This window comes from Cervus elaphus, chromosome 15 (genome assembly GCF_910594005.1).
Source record: "Cervus elaphus chromosome 15, mCerEla1.1, whole genome shotgun sequence".
Classification (NCBI taxonomy): domain Eukaryota; kingdom Metazoa; phylum Chordata; class Mammalia; order Artiodactyla; family Cervidae; genus Cervus; species Cervus elaphus.
The window spans coordinates 19,256,400-19,273,304 of record NC_057829.1 but is presented as its reverse complement, the minus strand read 5'-3'; the positions used below and the strand labels follow the sequence as shown (position 1 = coordinate 19,273,304).

Sequence of the window (16,905 nt, the reverse complement as noted above, 5' to 3'; positions counted from 1 at the left end):
GGGATACAAGGACAGTTCAACAAATCAAATTTACCCCAAAATCAATGTGATGACACCTTAATAAAAGGAAGACTAAACATGATATGAGCATTTCAACAGGATAAAAAGCATCTGACAAAAATCAATACCCACTCACGATAAAAACTCTTAACAAAATGAATATAGAGGAAATATATCTCAACATTATAAAAACCATATATGACAGGCCCACAGCTAACATAATACTCAACACTGAAAAGCTCAAAGCTTTTCCTCTATGGTCAGGAACAAGACAAAGATGTCCACTCTAGCTGCTTTTAGTCAGCATAGTATTGGAAGTCCCTCCTAGCCACAGCAATTAGATGAGAGTAAGACATCCAAATCAGGAAGAAAGAAGTAAAACTGTTCACTATTTACAGATAACAAGATATTATATACCGAAAACTCTAAAGATTCCACCCAAAAACTTAGAATCAATGAATGTAGTACAAAGTTGTAAGATAAAAAATCAATATACAGGAACTTCCCTGGTGGTCCAGTGGCTAACTCCACACTCCACACTCCCAATGCAGGGGGCCCAGGATGGAGCCCTGGTCAGGGAACCAGATCCCACATGCCATGACTAAGAGTTTTCATGCAGCAACTAAGATTCCGCATGCCACAACTAAAAGATCCTGCATGCCGTAACTGAAGATCGAAAATCTCAAGTACCACAACTAAGACCCGGCACAGTCAAATATTTTACAAAACCAATACACATAATTCTGTTGCATTTCTATACACTAAAAAATTATAAGAGAAATTAAGAAAACAATCCCATTTACAACTGCATCAAAAGCAATAAGTACTTAGTAGTAAATTTAACCAAAGAGGTAAAGACCTGTACACAAAAACTATTAGGCCACTGATGAAATGGATTTAAAGAATAGTTAAAGTGTCCATGCTACAATACACAGATTCAGTGCAACCTGTCAAAATTCCAATGGTTCTTTTCACAGAAATTGAACAATCCTAACAGTTGCACAGAAACACAAAAACTCCCAAATACCCAAAGCAATACAAAGAACAAAGCTGAAGGAATCAGGCTCTTTGATTTCAAACTATCTTACAAAGCTATGTGTGTACTCAGTTGTGTCCAACTGTTTGCAACCTCATGGGCTGTAGCCCACCAGATTCCTCTGTCCATGGGGATTCTCCAGGCAAGAACACTGGAGTGGGTTGCCATGCCCTCCTCCAGGGGATCTTCCCAATCCAGGGATTGAACCCAGGTCTCCCACATTAAGGGCAGATTCTTTACCGTCTGAGCCAGCAGGGAAGCCCTACAAAGCTATATTAGTCAAAACAGTATGATAGTATAAAAAGACACAAAGATCAATGGAACAGGATGGCCTAGAAATAAATCAATGAATAAATTGTTCAATTAACAAATGTCAAACGAGCCAAGAATATACAACAGGGAAAGGACAGTTTCTTCAATAAATGATGTTGGGAAAACAGGATAGCCATGTGCTAAAGAATGCAATTGGACCACTACCTTACACAACACACAAAAGTTAACTCGAAATGGATTAAAGAACATAAGACCTGAAACCATAAAACTCCTCAAAGAAAAAATAGGCAGAAAGCTCTCTGACATAATTCTTTATTAACTGACAGCAAAAGCAACAAAAGCCAAGAGTGGGACTATATCAAACTAAAAAGCTGATGCATGGTAGAGGAAATCAAAATGAAAAGGCAACCTACCAAATGGGAGGAAATATTTGCAACTCATATATCTGATGAGGGGTTAGTATCCAAAATAACAAAGAATTCATACAATATAAAAATAAAAAGCAAAAAATCTGATTAAACCACAGCAATTTTCTCTTCAAGAAAATCAGAGATACCAAGGGAACATTTCATGCAAAGATGGGCACAACAAAGGACAGAAATGGTATGGACCTAACAAAAGCAGAAAATATTAAGAAAAGGTGGCAAGAATACACAGAAGAAATACACAAAAAAGATCATAATGACCCAGATATCCACAAGGGTGTGATCACTCACCTAGAGCCAGACATCCTAGAATTTGAAGGCAAGTGGGCCTTAGGAAGCATCAGTATGAACAAATCTAGTGGAGGTGATGGAATTCCAGTTGAGCTATTTCAAATCCTAAAAGATGATGCTGTTAGAGTGCTGCACTCAAAAATGCCAGCAAATGTGGAAAACTCAGCAGTGGCCACAGGACTGGAAAAGGTCAGTTTTCATTCCAATCCCAAAGAAAGGCAATCCCAAAGAATGCTCAAACTACCACACAATTGCACTCATCTCATACGCTAGCAAAGTAATGCTCAAAATTCTCCAAGCCAGGCTTCAACAGTACGTGAACTGTGAACTTTCAGATGTTCAAGGTGGATTTAGAAAAGGCATAGTAACCAGAGATCAAATTGCCAACATCCACTGGATCATCGGAAAAGCAAGAGAATTCCAGAAAAACATCTACTTCTGTTTTATTGACTATGCCAAAGCCTTTGACTGTGTGGATCACAACAAACTGTGGAAAATTCTGAAAGAGATGGGAATACCAGACCACCTGACTGGCCTCCTGAGAAATCTGTATGCAGATCAGGAAGCAGCAGTCAGAACTGGACCATGGAACAGACTGGTTCCAAATTGGGAAAGGAGTACATCAAGGCTGTATATTGTCACCCTGTTTATTTAACTTATATGCAGAGTACATCATGAGAAATGCCTGGCTAGATAAAGCACAAGCTGGAATCAAGATTGCTGGGAGAAATATCAATAACTGCAGATATGCAAATGACACCACCCTTATGGCAGAAAGCAAAGAAGAACTAGAGCCTCTTGATGAAAGTGAAAGAGGAGAGTGAAAAAGTTGGCTTAAAACTCCACATTTGGAAAAGTAAGATCATGGCATCTGGTCCCATCAATTCATGGCAAATAGATGGGGAAAACAGTGACAGACTTTATTTTGGGGGCTCCAAAATCACTGCAGATGGTGACTGCAGACATGAAATTAAAAGACCCCTGCTCTTTGGAAGAAAAGCTATGACCAACCTAGACAACATATTAAAAAGTAGACACATTACTTTGCCAACAAAGGTCCGTCTAGTCAAAGGTATGGTTTTTCCAGTAGTCATGTATGGATGTGAGAGTTGGACTACAAAGAAAGCTGAGTGCCAAAGAATTGACGCTTTTGAACTGTGGTGTTGGAGAAGACTCTTGAGAGGCCCTTGGACTGCAAGGAACTCCAACCAGTCCATCTTAAATATTCATTGGAAGGACTGTTGCTGAAGCTGAAACTCCAATACTTTGGCCACTAATGCGAAGAACTGACCCCTTGGTAAGCCCCTGATGCTGGGAAAGATTGAAGGTGGGAGAAGGGGATGACAAAGGATAAGATGGTTGGATGGCATCACCGACTCAATGCACATGAGTTTGAGCAAGCTCTGGGAGTTGGTGATGGACAGGGAAGCCTGGTGTGCTGCAGTCCATGGGGTCGCAAAGAGTCAGACACGGCTGAGCGACTGAACTGAAACCACACGCAGAGAATCTCATTAGACATTTTTTGTTTTCTTTTTTTTTTTTCCCAGAAAAATACCCAGAAGTGGAACTGCAAGATAGTATGGTAATTCTACTTATAATTTTTCAAGGGACCTTTTCCCACAGTAGCTGCACCAATGTATGAATACATTCCCACCAACAGTGCACACGGGTTCCCTTTTCTCCAATTCTGGCCAACACTTGTTACTTCATATCTTTTAAAGAGTCGCCATTCTAACAGGGAGGATTTCCCCTATGGCTCAGAGAGTAAAAAATCTTGCAATGCGCAAGACCTGGGTTCAATCCCTGGTTTGGGAAGCTCCACTGGAGAAGGGAACGGCTACCCACTCCAGTATTCTGGCCTAGAGAATTCCCTGGACAGAGGAGCCTGGTAGTCCATGGGGTAGCAAGAGTCAAGACACAACTTGGCAACTAAACCACGATCATTCTAGCAGGTGACAGACTATATCTCGTTGTGGCTTTGGTTTACTTGCGTTTCCCTCATTAGTGATGCTGAGCATCTTTTCGTGTACCTGTTGGCCATCTGCATGTCTTCTTTGGAAAAATGTCTATTCATATTTGCCTGTTGTTTAATCAGATTTTTTTTTTCTATTTTGGATACTAACTCCTTATCATACATAATTTGAAAATATTTTCTCCCATTTGGTAGGTTGCCTTTTCATTTTGCTGCTGTGCATAGGTTTTTTAGTTTGATGTAGCCCCAAAGGATTATACTTTCTTGATACTCTCTGTTGCTTCAGTTCTTATTTTCTTTGCTTTTCTATCAGCAATTGTGGTAAGCTGCTTATATGACTCCCAATGACTCCTCCCTCCTGGAATTCACAACCTTATATAATCTTTCCTCCTCAAATGTGGGTTGGACCTAGAGATTTACAACTTAGAAATAGAATACAACCAAGGTGATGGAGGGTTACTTCCATGGTTAGGTAACAAAAGACTGTCACTTGCATCTTGGTAGCACTCTCTCTCCCTTGCTTACTTTAACACAGCCAACAGTCATGCTGTTCGCTGCCCCAAGGAAACACTCACATGGCAGAGTATGAGGTCGCCTGCCAACAGCCAGCAAGGAGCTGAAGTCTTCAACCCCAAACCCCTCAAGGAATGAAATCTTGACATCAACCCTGTGAGTGAAGTTGGAAGCGGCTCCTGCCTCAGGAGAGCCCTCAAACGGTACTGCACCCCAGCTGACCCTCACTTTGACTCTAGCCTTTTAAAAGACCCTGAAGCAAAGAACCCAGCTAAGTCATGCCTTTATCCCCGACACACAGAAACTGTGGGGAAACAAATCTGTGTTGTTTTAAGCTGCTAAATTTCAGGATAACTTATCTCAGTAGGTAACTGTGGCTCAACTGGTAAAGAATGTGGAATGTGGGTTCAATCCCTGGGTTGGGAAGATCTCCTGGAGAAAGGAAAGGCTACCCACTCCAGAGTCCTGGAGAATTCCATGGACTCTACAGTCCATGGGGTCACAGAGTCGGAAACAACAGCGACTTTCACTTAAGTATTCACTTAAGGTAACTAATATTTCAATAGTATGGTATCTGTCTTTTGTAAGCTGCCTCAAACTTTATTTGGAAATAGATGTGATATCCTGTCACTGAATATTGGGAGTATTAGCTTTTGTGATACCACAATCTCATATTAAAGCACTTTCTGGCACTCAGGGTTTACAACACACTGATTTAATTTTGAGAATCCTGTGGAAATTCTCATGGAAATCTGTACCTCTGATCCAGATATGATGGAATAGCTGGCATTGGTTTACCCTCCAACTGTAAGCAACTACAAAATTGGGTGAAGTATAAAGAAACAACAGTTTACAGATGGGGGAGGAAAAAAAGGTAACAGAAGGATACATTTTCAAGAAATGGGAAATGCATAAGGTGAAACCTGCATTCCCCTTGGCATGCTGAGTGCATTTTCCAAAACAGAGTACAGGAAAATAAAGCCCAAGAAGGCAGTATCTCACTGGCCAAAGTTCAGTCGCCCAGCTGTGTCCAATTCTGTGTGACCCCTTGAAGAGCAGCATGCCAGGCTTCCCTGTCCTTCACTATCTCCACGAGTTTGCTCAAACTCATGTCCATTGAGTCAGTGATACCATCCAACCATCTCCTCCTTTGTTGCCCTTGATCTCTCCCAGCATCAGGGTCTTTTCCAATGAGTAGGCTCTTCACATCAGGTGGCCAAAGTAGTGGAGCTTCAGCCTCAGCACCAGTCCTTCCAGTGAACATTCAGGGTTGATTTCCTTTAGGATTTTGATCTCCTCGCTGTCCAAGGGACTCTCAAGAGTTTTCTCAAGCACCACAATTTGAAGCCATCAATTCCTTGGTGCTCAGCCTTCTATAATATGGTCTCACATCCATACGTGACTATTGGTAAAACCATAGCTTTGACTATCCGGACCTTTGTTGGCAATGTGATATCTCTGCTTTTTAATATGCTGTCTAGATTTTTCACAGCTTTTCTTCCAAGGAAAAGATTAAAAGTCTTTTAATTTCATGGCTGCAGTCACCATCTGCAGTGATTTTGGAGCCCAAGAAAATGAAATCCGACACTGTTTCCACTTTTCCCCATCTATTTGCCATGAAGTGATGGGACAGGATGCCATGATCTTCGTTTTTTGAATGTTGAGTTTTAAGCCAGCTTTTTCACTCTTTCACCTTCATCAAGAGGCTCTTTAGTTCCTCTTTGCTTTCTGCCATAAGGGTGGTGTCATTGCAAATCTGAGGTTATTGATATTTCTCCCAGCAATCTTGATTCCAGCTTGTGCTTCAACCAGCCCAGCATTTCTCATGATGTACTCTGCATATAATTCAAATAAGCGGGGTGACAATATACAGCCTTGACGTACTCCCTTCCCAATTTGGAACCAGTTGGTTGTTCCGGGTCCAGTTCTAACTGTTTCTTCTTGACCTGCATACAGATTTCTCAGGAGACAGGTAAGGTGGTCTGGTATTCCCATCTTTTCCACAATTCATTGTGACCCACATAGTCAAAGGCTTTAGAATAATCAATGAAGCAGAAGTAGATGTTTTCTGGAATTCCCTTGCTTTTTCTGTGATCCAACCAATGTTGGCAATTTGATTTCTGGTTCCTCTGCCTTTTCTAAACCTAGCTTGCACATCTGTAAGTTCTCAGTTCAACTACTGTTGAAGCCAAGCTTGAAGGATTAAGGAGATGGAAACCGGAAGGAAAAGCTAGATTTTGAGGAGTCCAGGATTAGAAGGAAGTGCAATGAAGACACCCTAAAAGTATGCATCAAATATTCTCTCAGATTCTTGGCTAACATCTAAGCTGTACATGAACAGGACACAATTTCAGGAAGCTGAGCAGAAATTCTTAGCAAAGAATTCAGAAGCCAAATGGTGTTGGGGAGCCAGGTTGCAGTTTGGGTCTAGAGAAAGTATTACCTTTGGTGAACACTTGGGACTCTGCGTTGAGACCTCAAAAGTCCAGCCCTGTCAGTAAGGACTACACTCTAGGCATCATGGGTAAAACTGAAACAGACCCACCAAGTTTAGCCTAAAATCAAGCCTGGACTGAATCAAGATGACCACTAGCATTTTAATTGTCAGCCAGAAGAACAAGCTATTAACAACATTCCTTGGAGGAAAATAACAAATTCAGAATCTCCATAACACATCATCCATAATGTGTAATATATAATAAAGTTAGCAGCGCATCAAGCAGGAAAATGGCACTAACAAAAGACAGAAGAGAAACAGAACCAGAGATTACCCAGGTATTGGAATAGGAAGGAACTCTAACTATGCTTAAGATGCTAAAGAAAACAGAGAAAGAGAACATAACAGATGAAAACTACAGAATGGGATAAAAGTTCTGTGAGAACAGGGACTTTGTCAAATCTTTGATGTCCAGATTACCTGGTAAGACAGTGACTGCTCATATGTTTGATCAGTCAATGAACAGTTAGTCAGATGGAAGGACGAGAGAGGTTATGTTGAGGATTGGTGACAAAATCAAAGATTCTGAAATGCCAAGCAAGCATTAATATATTTCATAGAAAATGACTAAAATAAAACTTTGCATCAAAATCTAAAATAAATAACTATACATATGTATATACACCTATATTGAGCACTAGAAAACCAGTCAGTGGTACATTTACTTCATTCACTATTTCATCCATCCAATCTTGAGGACATTTTAACCAGCAGTTTCCTACTCGCTGCTGAGTAAAAATGAAAGCACAATACTACAAAATGTTCTAAAGCCTTTATAAAAAGTAAAACAGCTTTAGATGTAGTAACATCCTACTACATGCATGTGTGCTTGGTCATGTCCAATGCTTTTGCGACCCCATGGACTCTAGCCCACCAGGTTCCTCTGTCCATGGGATTATCCCGACAAGAATATTAGAGTGAGTTGCTATTTCCTGCTCCAGGGGATCTTCCCAACTCAGGGATCAAACTCACATCTCCGACAGCTCCTGCACTGGCAGGCAGGTTCTTTACCACTGAGCCACCTGGGAAGCCCCCTTATTCCATTCGCCCTGTACAAATTCCTCCCTTGCTGAATTCTCCTCAGAAACAGCCGACACTGTCTACATGACCCCCACCCTGCCCACCCTGTGAACTGTTCTTCCTATACAATCAATATGATCCCCATGGAACTTGCTGTATTTATAAATTACCTTGTCCCCTAGACATCTAAAGAAACCGTTCCAGCATATTTTCAAACTTAGGACCAGAGGGTATGTCAAGAAAGTTTTAATTGGTTATAACTAGCCAGGTGGAAAATGTAGATTTAGAATCTGGAGAGAGAAGAAAAGCAATAAAGTCTGATGAGGCAGAGTAGGAAAACCTGATTATCTTAAGAGTCCCTGGTCCCATAAGTTCTTAGACTCACCTACATTGTAGTCTTGCCCTTCCTGCACCTTTCTTTTGCAGGTTTCTTTTTTTTTGGAAGGGGAGAGGGGAGGCATGCTGTATGGCACGCAGGATTTTAGTTCCCCAACCAGGTACTGAATCCGTGCACTGTACAGTGGAAGCTCAGAGTCTTAACACCTGGACCTCCAGGAAAGTGCTTTACACCTACCTTTTGATTTCAATAAATTATCCCTTTTGATTTAAGCTAATTTGAAATGGATTTTTATCACCTGTGACCAACAAAAATCCTAACTACAGCTAGATTACCAAGTGACCGCCCTCACCAAGAACTACATGCTAACTGCCTCAAAACTACAGGTTCATACAGTGTTCTTTCCCAAAGGAAAAAAAAAGTATCACTTTCTATTAAACTTCCATTTATTTATTTGTGTCCTTGGGGAAAGCTGTATGTAAAGATGAAAAGGAATATCATTGCCAAACACAATAAACTGGCAGAGAAAAATCTAATGTACTCTTGAACCTTGCGGTAGTGTCCTGAATGGAGAGCAGAGAAAAGTCATTCACTCTCCATTTCCAAATCAACTTACTATGAGTCTTCTAAAGGCAAGTAGCATCCCCTAAGTACTACACCGACTGTGTAACTACTACAATGAACTGTACTTAGGATAACTGCTCAACTGTTAGAGAGGTCCAGGAAGACCTTTTTGATTTTAAGTCAATTTCTCCCACAGACAGTCTGCCGCACCTCTTTCCTTCCTCAAGATTTCAGTTTACCTTGCCCCCCCACACCCACCCCCCTTTTAAGAACTGCCATCATCTGCTATGAAGACAAATTACAGGATGAAAACCAACAGTGGGTCCTGAAATCAATCTGTGGGTCTCAACCAGCATTTAAAAAACTCTAATAGTAAATATTAGACTGCATCGTATGTAACACTATACAGACTCAGCTGGTAAAGAATCCGCCTGCAACACAGGAGACCTCAGTTCAATTCCTGGGTCAGGAAGATTCCCTGGAAAAGGGGATAGGCTACCCACTTCAGTATTCTTGGACTTCCCTGGTAGCTCAGACAATAAAAGAATCCACCTGCAATGCAGAAGACCTGGGTTCGATCCCTGGGCTAGGAGGATCCCCTGAAGGAGGGCATGGCAACCCACTCCAGTACTCTTGCCACTGACAGAGGAGCCGGGAGGGCTACAGTCCATGGGGTTGCAGAGTCGGACACAACTGAGACTAGCACAAGAGTGTATCATATACAATACTATATACACACACACAGCATTCTATGTTTCAGTTTTTTACATTTTTGTCTTATTTTGGGTTAAATATATGAATGTCCCTGCATTTTGCACAATTCCAAGAGACACATCCATAAGGAACCAAGCTCCGAAGTAATATACACTTAGGTATGTATGTACTGTCATTAAGTAAAAATTTCTTATTGCGGATCACAGTTAAAACAAATGGGCAAACATGATCTAATACAAAGATGAGATACTTTATTTAGAATCTTGCTTTCAAATCCAACTATCACCACTTACTCGGCAGTTCCAAGATTTCATCTGTAAAATGGGAAATATCTCAAACAGCTACTGAGAAAACAAAATAATAATATTTGTAAGTGCCTGCTGCCAACCCCAGGCCTCTGTAATTACTGGGTAAGTCTTAGTGCTCTACTGCATCCTTCAGAGCGCTTCCACTAAGCTTAGCCTAGCCTGTGACAAGATGAAATTTTCCTTGATATTTTTCAGGGCAAGATTTTATTTTTATTGTCAATATAATTAACATGGAGTAGTTACAAAGACCCCATACATACAAGGCCATCCTTTGGACCATACCTGATACCTTTATTTAGTGAGCACTCTAAAGAGCAGTTCAGCTTTTCAACAAACATATTCTCAGCACTCTTAAAAGGGCAAAACACAAAGAATACAATTGTGGTCACACAGTCACATGGACGCTGTCCTTAGAGTTTGCAGAGTAGGTAAGCAAAGCATGAGCAACACAGCCATATGTAAATTAAAGTCTGACATCATTCCCAAATAGACCGCAAACAAATCAAAGAACTAGAAATTATCTCACATAAGTTTTGACATTTGCTACCAGCACTTGCATCACCACCAAAATTAAATGTAAGGAAAGAAATGCCTAAATATACACTAAGTAATTTTATAAGTTACAATTTTCCATATTGAAAACTGATGAAAGAAAAAAAAAAACTTATTCAGAGCCCAAAGACTAGTTATTCCCCCCAACAAGGTAAATACAAATACAATTCATCCTATTTTCCTTTTGACCAACTTCAAAAACCAGAAAATTAGAACACAGTATTCATACTATATATTAAAATGACTATCTCAAGCTGGTCTCTTCCATATCTTAGAAATCACTGTGAGGAAACAAGCCTATAAACTCATACTGCAAATCTAACATAAAAGAAATACTAGAGCAGAGGAGGGCTTACCAGGTGGCGCCAGTGGTAAAGAACCCGCTTGCCAATGCAGGAGACATGAAGATGTGGGATTGATCCCTGAGTTGGGAAATTCCCACAGAGAAGGGCATGGCAACCTACTCCAGTATTCTTCCTGCCTAGAGAATCCCAGGGACAGGGGAGCTCAGTGGTCCATAGCATCGGACACGACTAAAGCGACTTAGCACCATGCACTAGAGCAAAGCCACTCAATACTGACAAAGAATCTGTAATTCAATATAGATAAGGACCATATTAAAATGAGTATTTTAAGTACATTAAGACAGAATAATTACTAGAAAGAAGTCATGATATCAACATAAGGTAGCTCCATAATGTATTTGAGTCACTAACCTACTTAATTTGTCTAGGCTTATTTATCTGTAAAGCTTGGGAAGCAATTCTTACTTAATTTCAAGGATACTCTGAGGACACATAATTATAAACCTAGGTACTGTAATAAGTCCTTATTCAGTCAACTTGGAATATACTATGATGTCATTAGAAAAAGCTTGTATAGACTAATGGGATGCTCAAAGGCACTCAAAATTATAGCATTGAGAAGTATTTCTCATGTTGAGTCTGTTGGATACTAGAATGAATATTGGCTGGCATAAAAGAATGTGACTGTCTTTAAAAAAATTCAGTCTTCTAATGAAAATACTAATTTGAAAAGATACATGCAACCCAATGTTCACAGCAGCATTATTTACAGATGCCGAGATACAGAAGCCACCAACATAGCCATCAACAGATGAATAGAAAAGGGTGTGACATATATGTAAACACAGATATGTATAGCAACACATACACACCACACACACAAATAATGGAACACTACTCTGTCATAAAAAAGAATGAGATGTTGCCATTTGCAACAACATGGATGGACTTGGAGGGTATAAATGAAATAAGCCTGGTAGAGAAAGACAAATACTGTAAGACATCACTTACATGTGAAATCTAAAGGAAAAAAATGAATGTATGAATATATTCAGTAACAAAAAAATAAACCAGACTTGGATACAGAAAACAAACTAGTGCTTACCTGTAGGGAGAAGGAAGGAGGATAGGGCAAGACAGGATAGGGAACTAAGGGGTACAAACTACACATAAAACATATAAGCTACAAGGATATAGTACAACAGAAAGTGAAAAAAGTGTCTTTTAAAATTGAGTGACAACAAATTCAGAAGCCAGACACTGATACTTAGCACAGTTAAAATGATTCAAGTAAATGTTCATTTCTGTTCTATTGTTCTCTTCCATTAAACACTAGATCTAAAACTTAAATCTTTCAAATCTCAAATGGCTTAAGAATTCAAGATGCCAAATTTCTGATACTTGTCCACATAAATTGTATGGCTGGATTATGGATTTATGCTAGACTCCTTAGTAAGACTATTCAAAATTCTCTCCTATAAACAGGTAATACCACTACCAAGTCAACTAATTTTTCCTAACTGGTGATTCTGCTGCTCCATCTAAACTGTCACCCAGTTCCAGTCTTTTCATAAGCTACCACACACTAGTGGGGCAGCTGGCTGGGGTTATGCTGAAGCAAGCGGCCAAATAAAGTGAAGTTAACTGGAACTGAACCAATGGTCATTTTGCAAGGACACTTGAACTCTGAAGCACTTTGTGAACTGCTGGTTATTTCTAATAATGTTCCTGTCAAGTTTCAGTACTGAGCCATCCATTATATTTCACTGCCAAGTATATGTCACCTTAAAACCAAGAAAAGTGCAAGACATTTCCCTGGTTTTAAGGAAAAAAAAAATCATAAATCTAGTCTGGTTCTTTTTAAGTGTAAACAACTCTTACCAATGGGGGCAGGGCTCAACAATAAAACTGGAAAGCACTTCTCATAGCAGTTAACCTGGCACCAGCCATCTGGTAACCATAGCTTTAGGTCCTAGAATCTTAAACTTTTTAAGCTCACCAAGTCCAAGTGAGATTTCTAAATTAAGAGTTTTGGTCTGATTATTGTAATAACTAACTCTTACACTTCATTACATACCAGGTACTGTTCTAGGCTCCTCACGTCTATTTACTCTCTTAATCCTGGTAACAAACCACAAAGAGTGAGATCAACTAATTTGCCCAAGGTCATATAGTTATTAAGCGACAAAGTCAGAATTCAAATCCAAGCAGTTTAGGTCCAGAATCTATACTCTTAATCCACAAGGCTGTACTGCTTCTCTACAGAATGGTTTGATTCCAGCCCAGAGCTCTCCCACACGTGTTCTCAGGGTTCCAACGTGAGAAACAAATAATTTTCCATACGTTCTTTTTTCCAAACCCACTATCATAGCTGAACTGAAAAAAGTTACCTTGTCTGTCTACAACTTTAAGTAATCCCACTTTTGTATCCAAAATAGACAACCTCTCTGGAAAACCAAAAGATACAGTGGCCAGGCAGAAAAGAACTCGTGTTTCTTGTTTTAAAATCGCTACACCTGAGGTGCCTAAAAACAATTATGAGTTATCAATGCTTTTTCTGAGAAAGGTAAACATCTACCATATTTTCATGATACCTAGAGATGAAACTGAGCTAAAAACAGCCACAGCCCTGTCTTTCCCCCCAACTTTCTCTAATTTAGTTGAGAAAGGAAAGTCTCAGTTTACGCATGTGAACACAGATGAGGAATGGGTGAAGGGAAACGGAGGTGAGAGGTTATGATTTCTCGACAGTGGGGACGCTCAGACTTCAGACCCTGTGTTAGAAGTTAGAACCAGTATTACACACCATTTCTGCCCCAGCTGGCTTAGTGTCTCTCCAGGCTGCAAAGAGGTGGTTACGTGGCGCTTGGAAGCATTTCCTCCAGTCTGGAGAGGTGGCAGCCCCCGTTGGTGGGAGCCCCTCGCCCAGAGCCCTGGGGCAGGGGGCGCCTGAAGGCGGCGGGAACAGGAGGCAGGAGCTTCCCAGGGATCCCCGAGGGGCCATCTACGGTTGCTTGGCTGGAGCCTCTGTAGGGCCGAGCCTGTCTGCACCCCCTAGATTTTAGGATCCCCCGCGCCAAACCAGCTTCCCGGCCTCCAGTCAGCTGCACGCCGAGACGGGGTCCTGAGGCAAAGGTGCCCGAGAGCCGACGCAACCCTCTGTGGGCCACTCACCAGGTTGAGGGGTCCTTCCATTACTTCCATAGACCCCGGGGTAAGCGGCGGCCTGAGGAAGGGGAGCGACGGAGCCCGGGCACATGGAGGGGAACAGCTGGAGAGCGCGAACGCAGCGGCGGCGACTGTGGCCCCACTCCGCGCCCCCAGAGCCAGCAGCGGGCGCAGGAGGAGCAACAACCCCACCACTTCCTCCTCCGGCGCCGCGTCGCGGGCCCGCCTCCTACGCCACGGCCACGCACGCGTCACGACGTCACACGCAGCTGGTTCAAGGTGGGAGTGAGGACAGGGAGTGGGTGGGGCTCAAGGAAGGCGGGGCATGGACAGACTTTCTCGCAGTCCGTCTTTCCTCTCGCGAGAAGCTTAGCTTCAGCTTGAAGACTCATACGTCGCCTGCAGAGGTATAGCTGTGTAGGATTTTAAGTGGCCGACTTCTGCTATCGGTCTCTCCTACATCCTTCCAGCGTAACTTCTCACAAATTCACTCAGTATTGCCAGATCCTCCCTTGCTCTCAGGCTCCGGGCTTTGTTGTTGCACCTGATTTTTTTTTTTCCCCCGCAGAAATGAGATTTGAGCAATGGTGGCTCAGCGGTAAAGTATTTGCCTGCACGGCAGGAGCCACCAGTCCAGGGACAAACACGGCTTTGCTCCCTGGGTCGTGAAGATCTCCTGCAGGAAGGCACAGCAACCCACCCCAGTATTCCTGCCTGGATAGTCCCATGGACAGAGGAGCCTCGTGGGGTACATGCAGTCCATGGGGTCGCAAAGAGTCGGACACGACTTAGCCACTTAATCACCAGAGCACGCACTGGCTTAGCCTCTGTTGGAGGAAGACAAACGATTCAGGGTTGTGCCCTCAAGTTGCCAACAAATCAATAAGAAAATAATATGGGTCTCAAGTAACCCTATACCATATGTACCATAACCATATACCATTCATTCAACAATTATGTGTCAGACCACTACAGTGAGTTCTTTCTGTTCAGGAATTCACTGGTTTAAAAAATGTGATTTATGCTGTAAAGGAAACTGTTGTGATAGAGGCACCATGAATTCTGCCACTTAAATCCTTTCAAAAGCCTTCTGAGCTTGGGAATTAACCTGGTGGTCCAGTAGTTACGACTCCAGGCTTTCACTGTGGAGGGCACAGGTTCTGTCCCTGGTCTGGTAGCTAAGATCCTACAACCCCATGGCAAAAAAAAAACAAAACACAAAAACCTTGTGAGCTTGGGAGAGGACACCACCTTGGCCTATAGGTTGAACGCAGCCTTGTGAGATCTTGAGCAGAGGACCCATCAAAGCATTTCTGAATTCCTGATCCATGGAATTTGTGAGGTAATAAATGTGTGTTGCTTTAAGCCACTAAGTTTGTGGTAATTTATTATAAGGCCAGGAAAACTATTAAGACCCCTGAATGCTTGCTAAGTCACTTCAGTCATGTCCACCTCTTTGCAACCCTGTGGACCATAGCCTGCCAAGCTCCTCTATACATGGGATTCTCTAGGCAAGAACACTCAAGTGGGTTGCCAGTTCCCTCCTCCAGGAGATCTTCCAGACCCACAGATTGAACCTGTGTCTCTTGTGTCTCCTGCATTGGCAGGTGGTTTTTTTTTTTTTTTTTTTTTACCACTAGCACCACCTGGGAAGCCCATTAAGACCCCTACAAGGTGGTAAAATCCACAGGCAGAGCTTTCTTGTTTTTATTTTTGTTTTTCTGGCCATGCCATGTGGCTTGCAGGGGCAGGGGTGGTCCCTGGAGAAAGTGAACCAGGCTTCACTTTCTCAGACACGAAAGAAGTCATTTTTGGCTGGAACCAGGAGCCTGCCCCAGGACTGCTCTATTGTTTCTTGACTTCTTTTTTCCTACATTCCCTCCCTTTCCTGTTTATCGGCCTGTTAGAATGTGCCCTTTGGAACCCAGGGAAGGTTGAGGAGGCTGAATGAAGCTTATTTCCTGCAAACAAGAAACACGGAAAGGATCTGTACCCAGTAGGTACAAACAGGGTCCTGTATAAACAGGGTCCTGCTCTGTTTATACAAGAGTAGTGAGAAAGTATAAAAATATGTCTAACTCTGAAGAACCAATCTCTTTTCCTACACATAAGATAAAAGTTAAGTAATAAAAACAATGGCTAAACTTCAGAGAAAGGCAGTTTGCTGGCACAGTTAGCACATAAGTGGATAACACTCTTTCCTGTACTAATTAGGTATAAGGACTCATCTTCTTGCTTTGTCATTCCTTGATATAAAAGGAACTGTCAAATCATTCCCCCATTTCCAACTGTGTCATAAGCAAAGGGGGAAAACTGCCTTTAACTTTAAGTGGAAACGACCTGTAGTTTTAAAACTGAGCATGGTATGGAATGGGAGAAGGAAATGGCAACCCACTCCAGTATTCTTGCCTGGAGAATTCCATGGACAGAGGAGCCTGGTGGGCTACAGTCCATGGGATCACAAAGAGTTGGACACGATGAAGTGACTAACGCTACACTATGGTATGGAACAGAGGGTAAGTTGATTAATCTGCTTCTTGAAGATTTAAATTTTTTTAAAACTTTATCCCCATTTCCCAGTAGCAATGGTTTAACCTTGTATAACACTCTGCAGATTTCCAAGTATTTATATGTATAGGTGGGCACTCATTCAGTTCCAACAGATTCAAATTAGTGGCTTACCCAATGTCATAAAATTAGTAAATAGCCGAGTTAGTTTTTGAATCTAGGTCTGTCTGGCCATAAGCCCAGTACTCTTTCCACTGTGAGCAGCTAAATATCTACTGGAGTGACATCCTGAGTTGGTAATGGCAGAAATGGACTCTTAGGGTAACCCACTGTAATTACATAGGTTATTTTAGGTTTTCCTAAGTTCACAGTCCTGAGTACCAAGAGATTCGAGCTAAAAAGAGAGCTGCTATTGTTAGTGG

General features: G+C 41.8%; 1 protein-coding gene across 2 annotated transcripts in view; it reads right to left on the bottom strand.

Annotated features, from left to right (window-relative positions):
- The window catches only part of NRBF2 (nuclear receptor binding factor 2), a 32,147-nt gene extending 17,932 nt beyond the window's left edge, over positions 1-14,215 (bottom strand). Inside the window, exon 1 of one of the 2 annotated variants that reach the window (XM_043926237.1) lies at positions 13,982-14,215. In XM_043926237.1, the coding sequence (XP_043782172.1) occupies positions 13,982-14,066 (85 nt within the window). In that variant the 5' untranslated portion in view covers positions 14,067-14,215. The remainder of the gene's footprint in view (positions 1-13,981) is intronic. The other variant, XM_043926236.1, reaches the window with a different exon arrangement.
- Between the last annotated feature and the right edge of the window lie 2,690 nt (positions 14,216-16,905).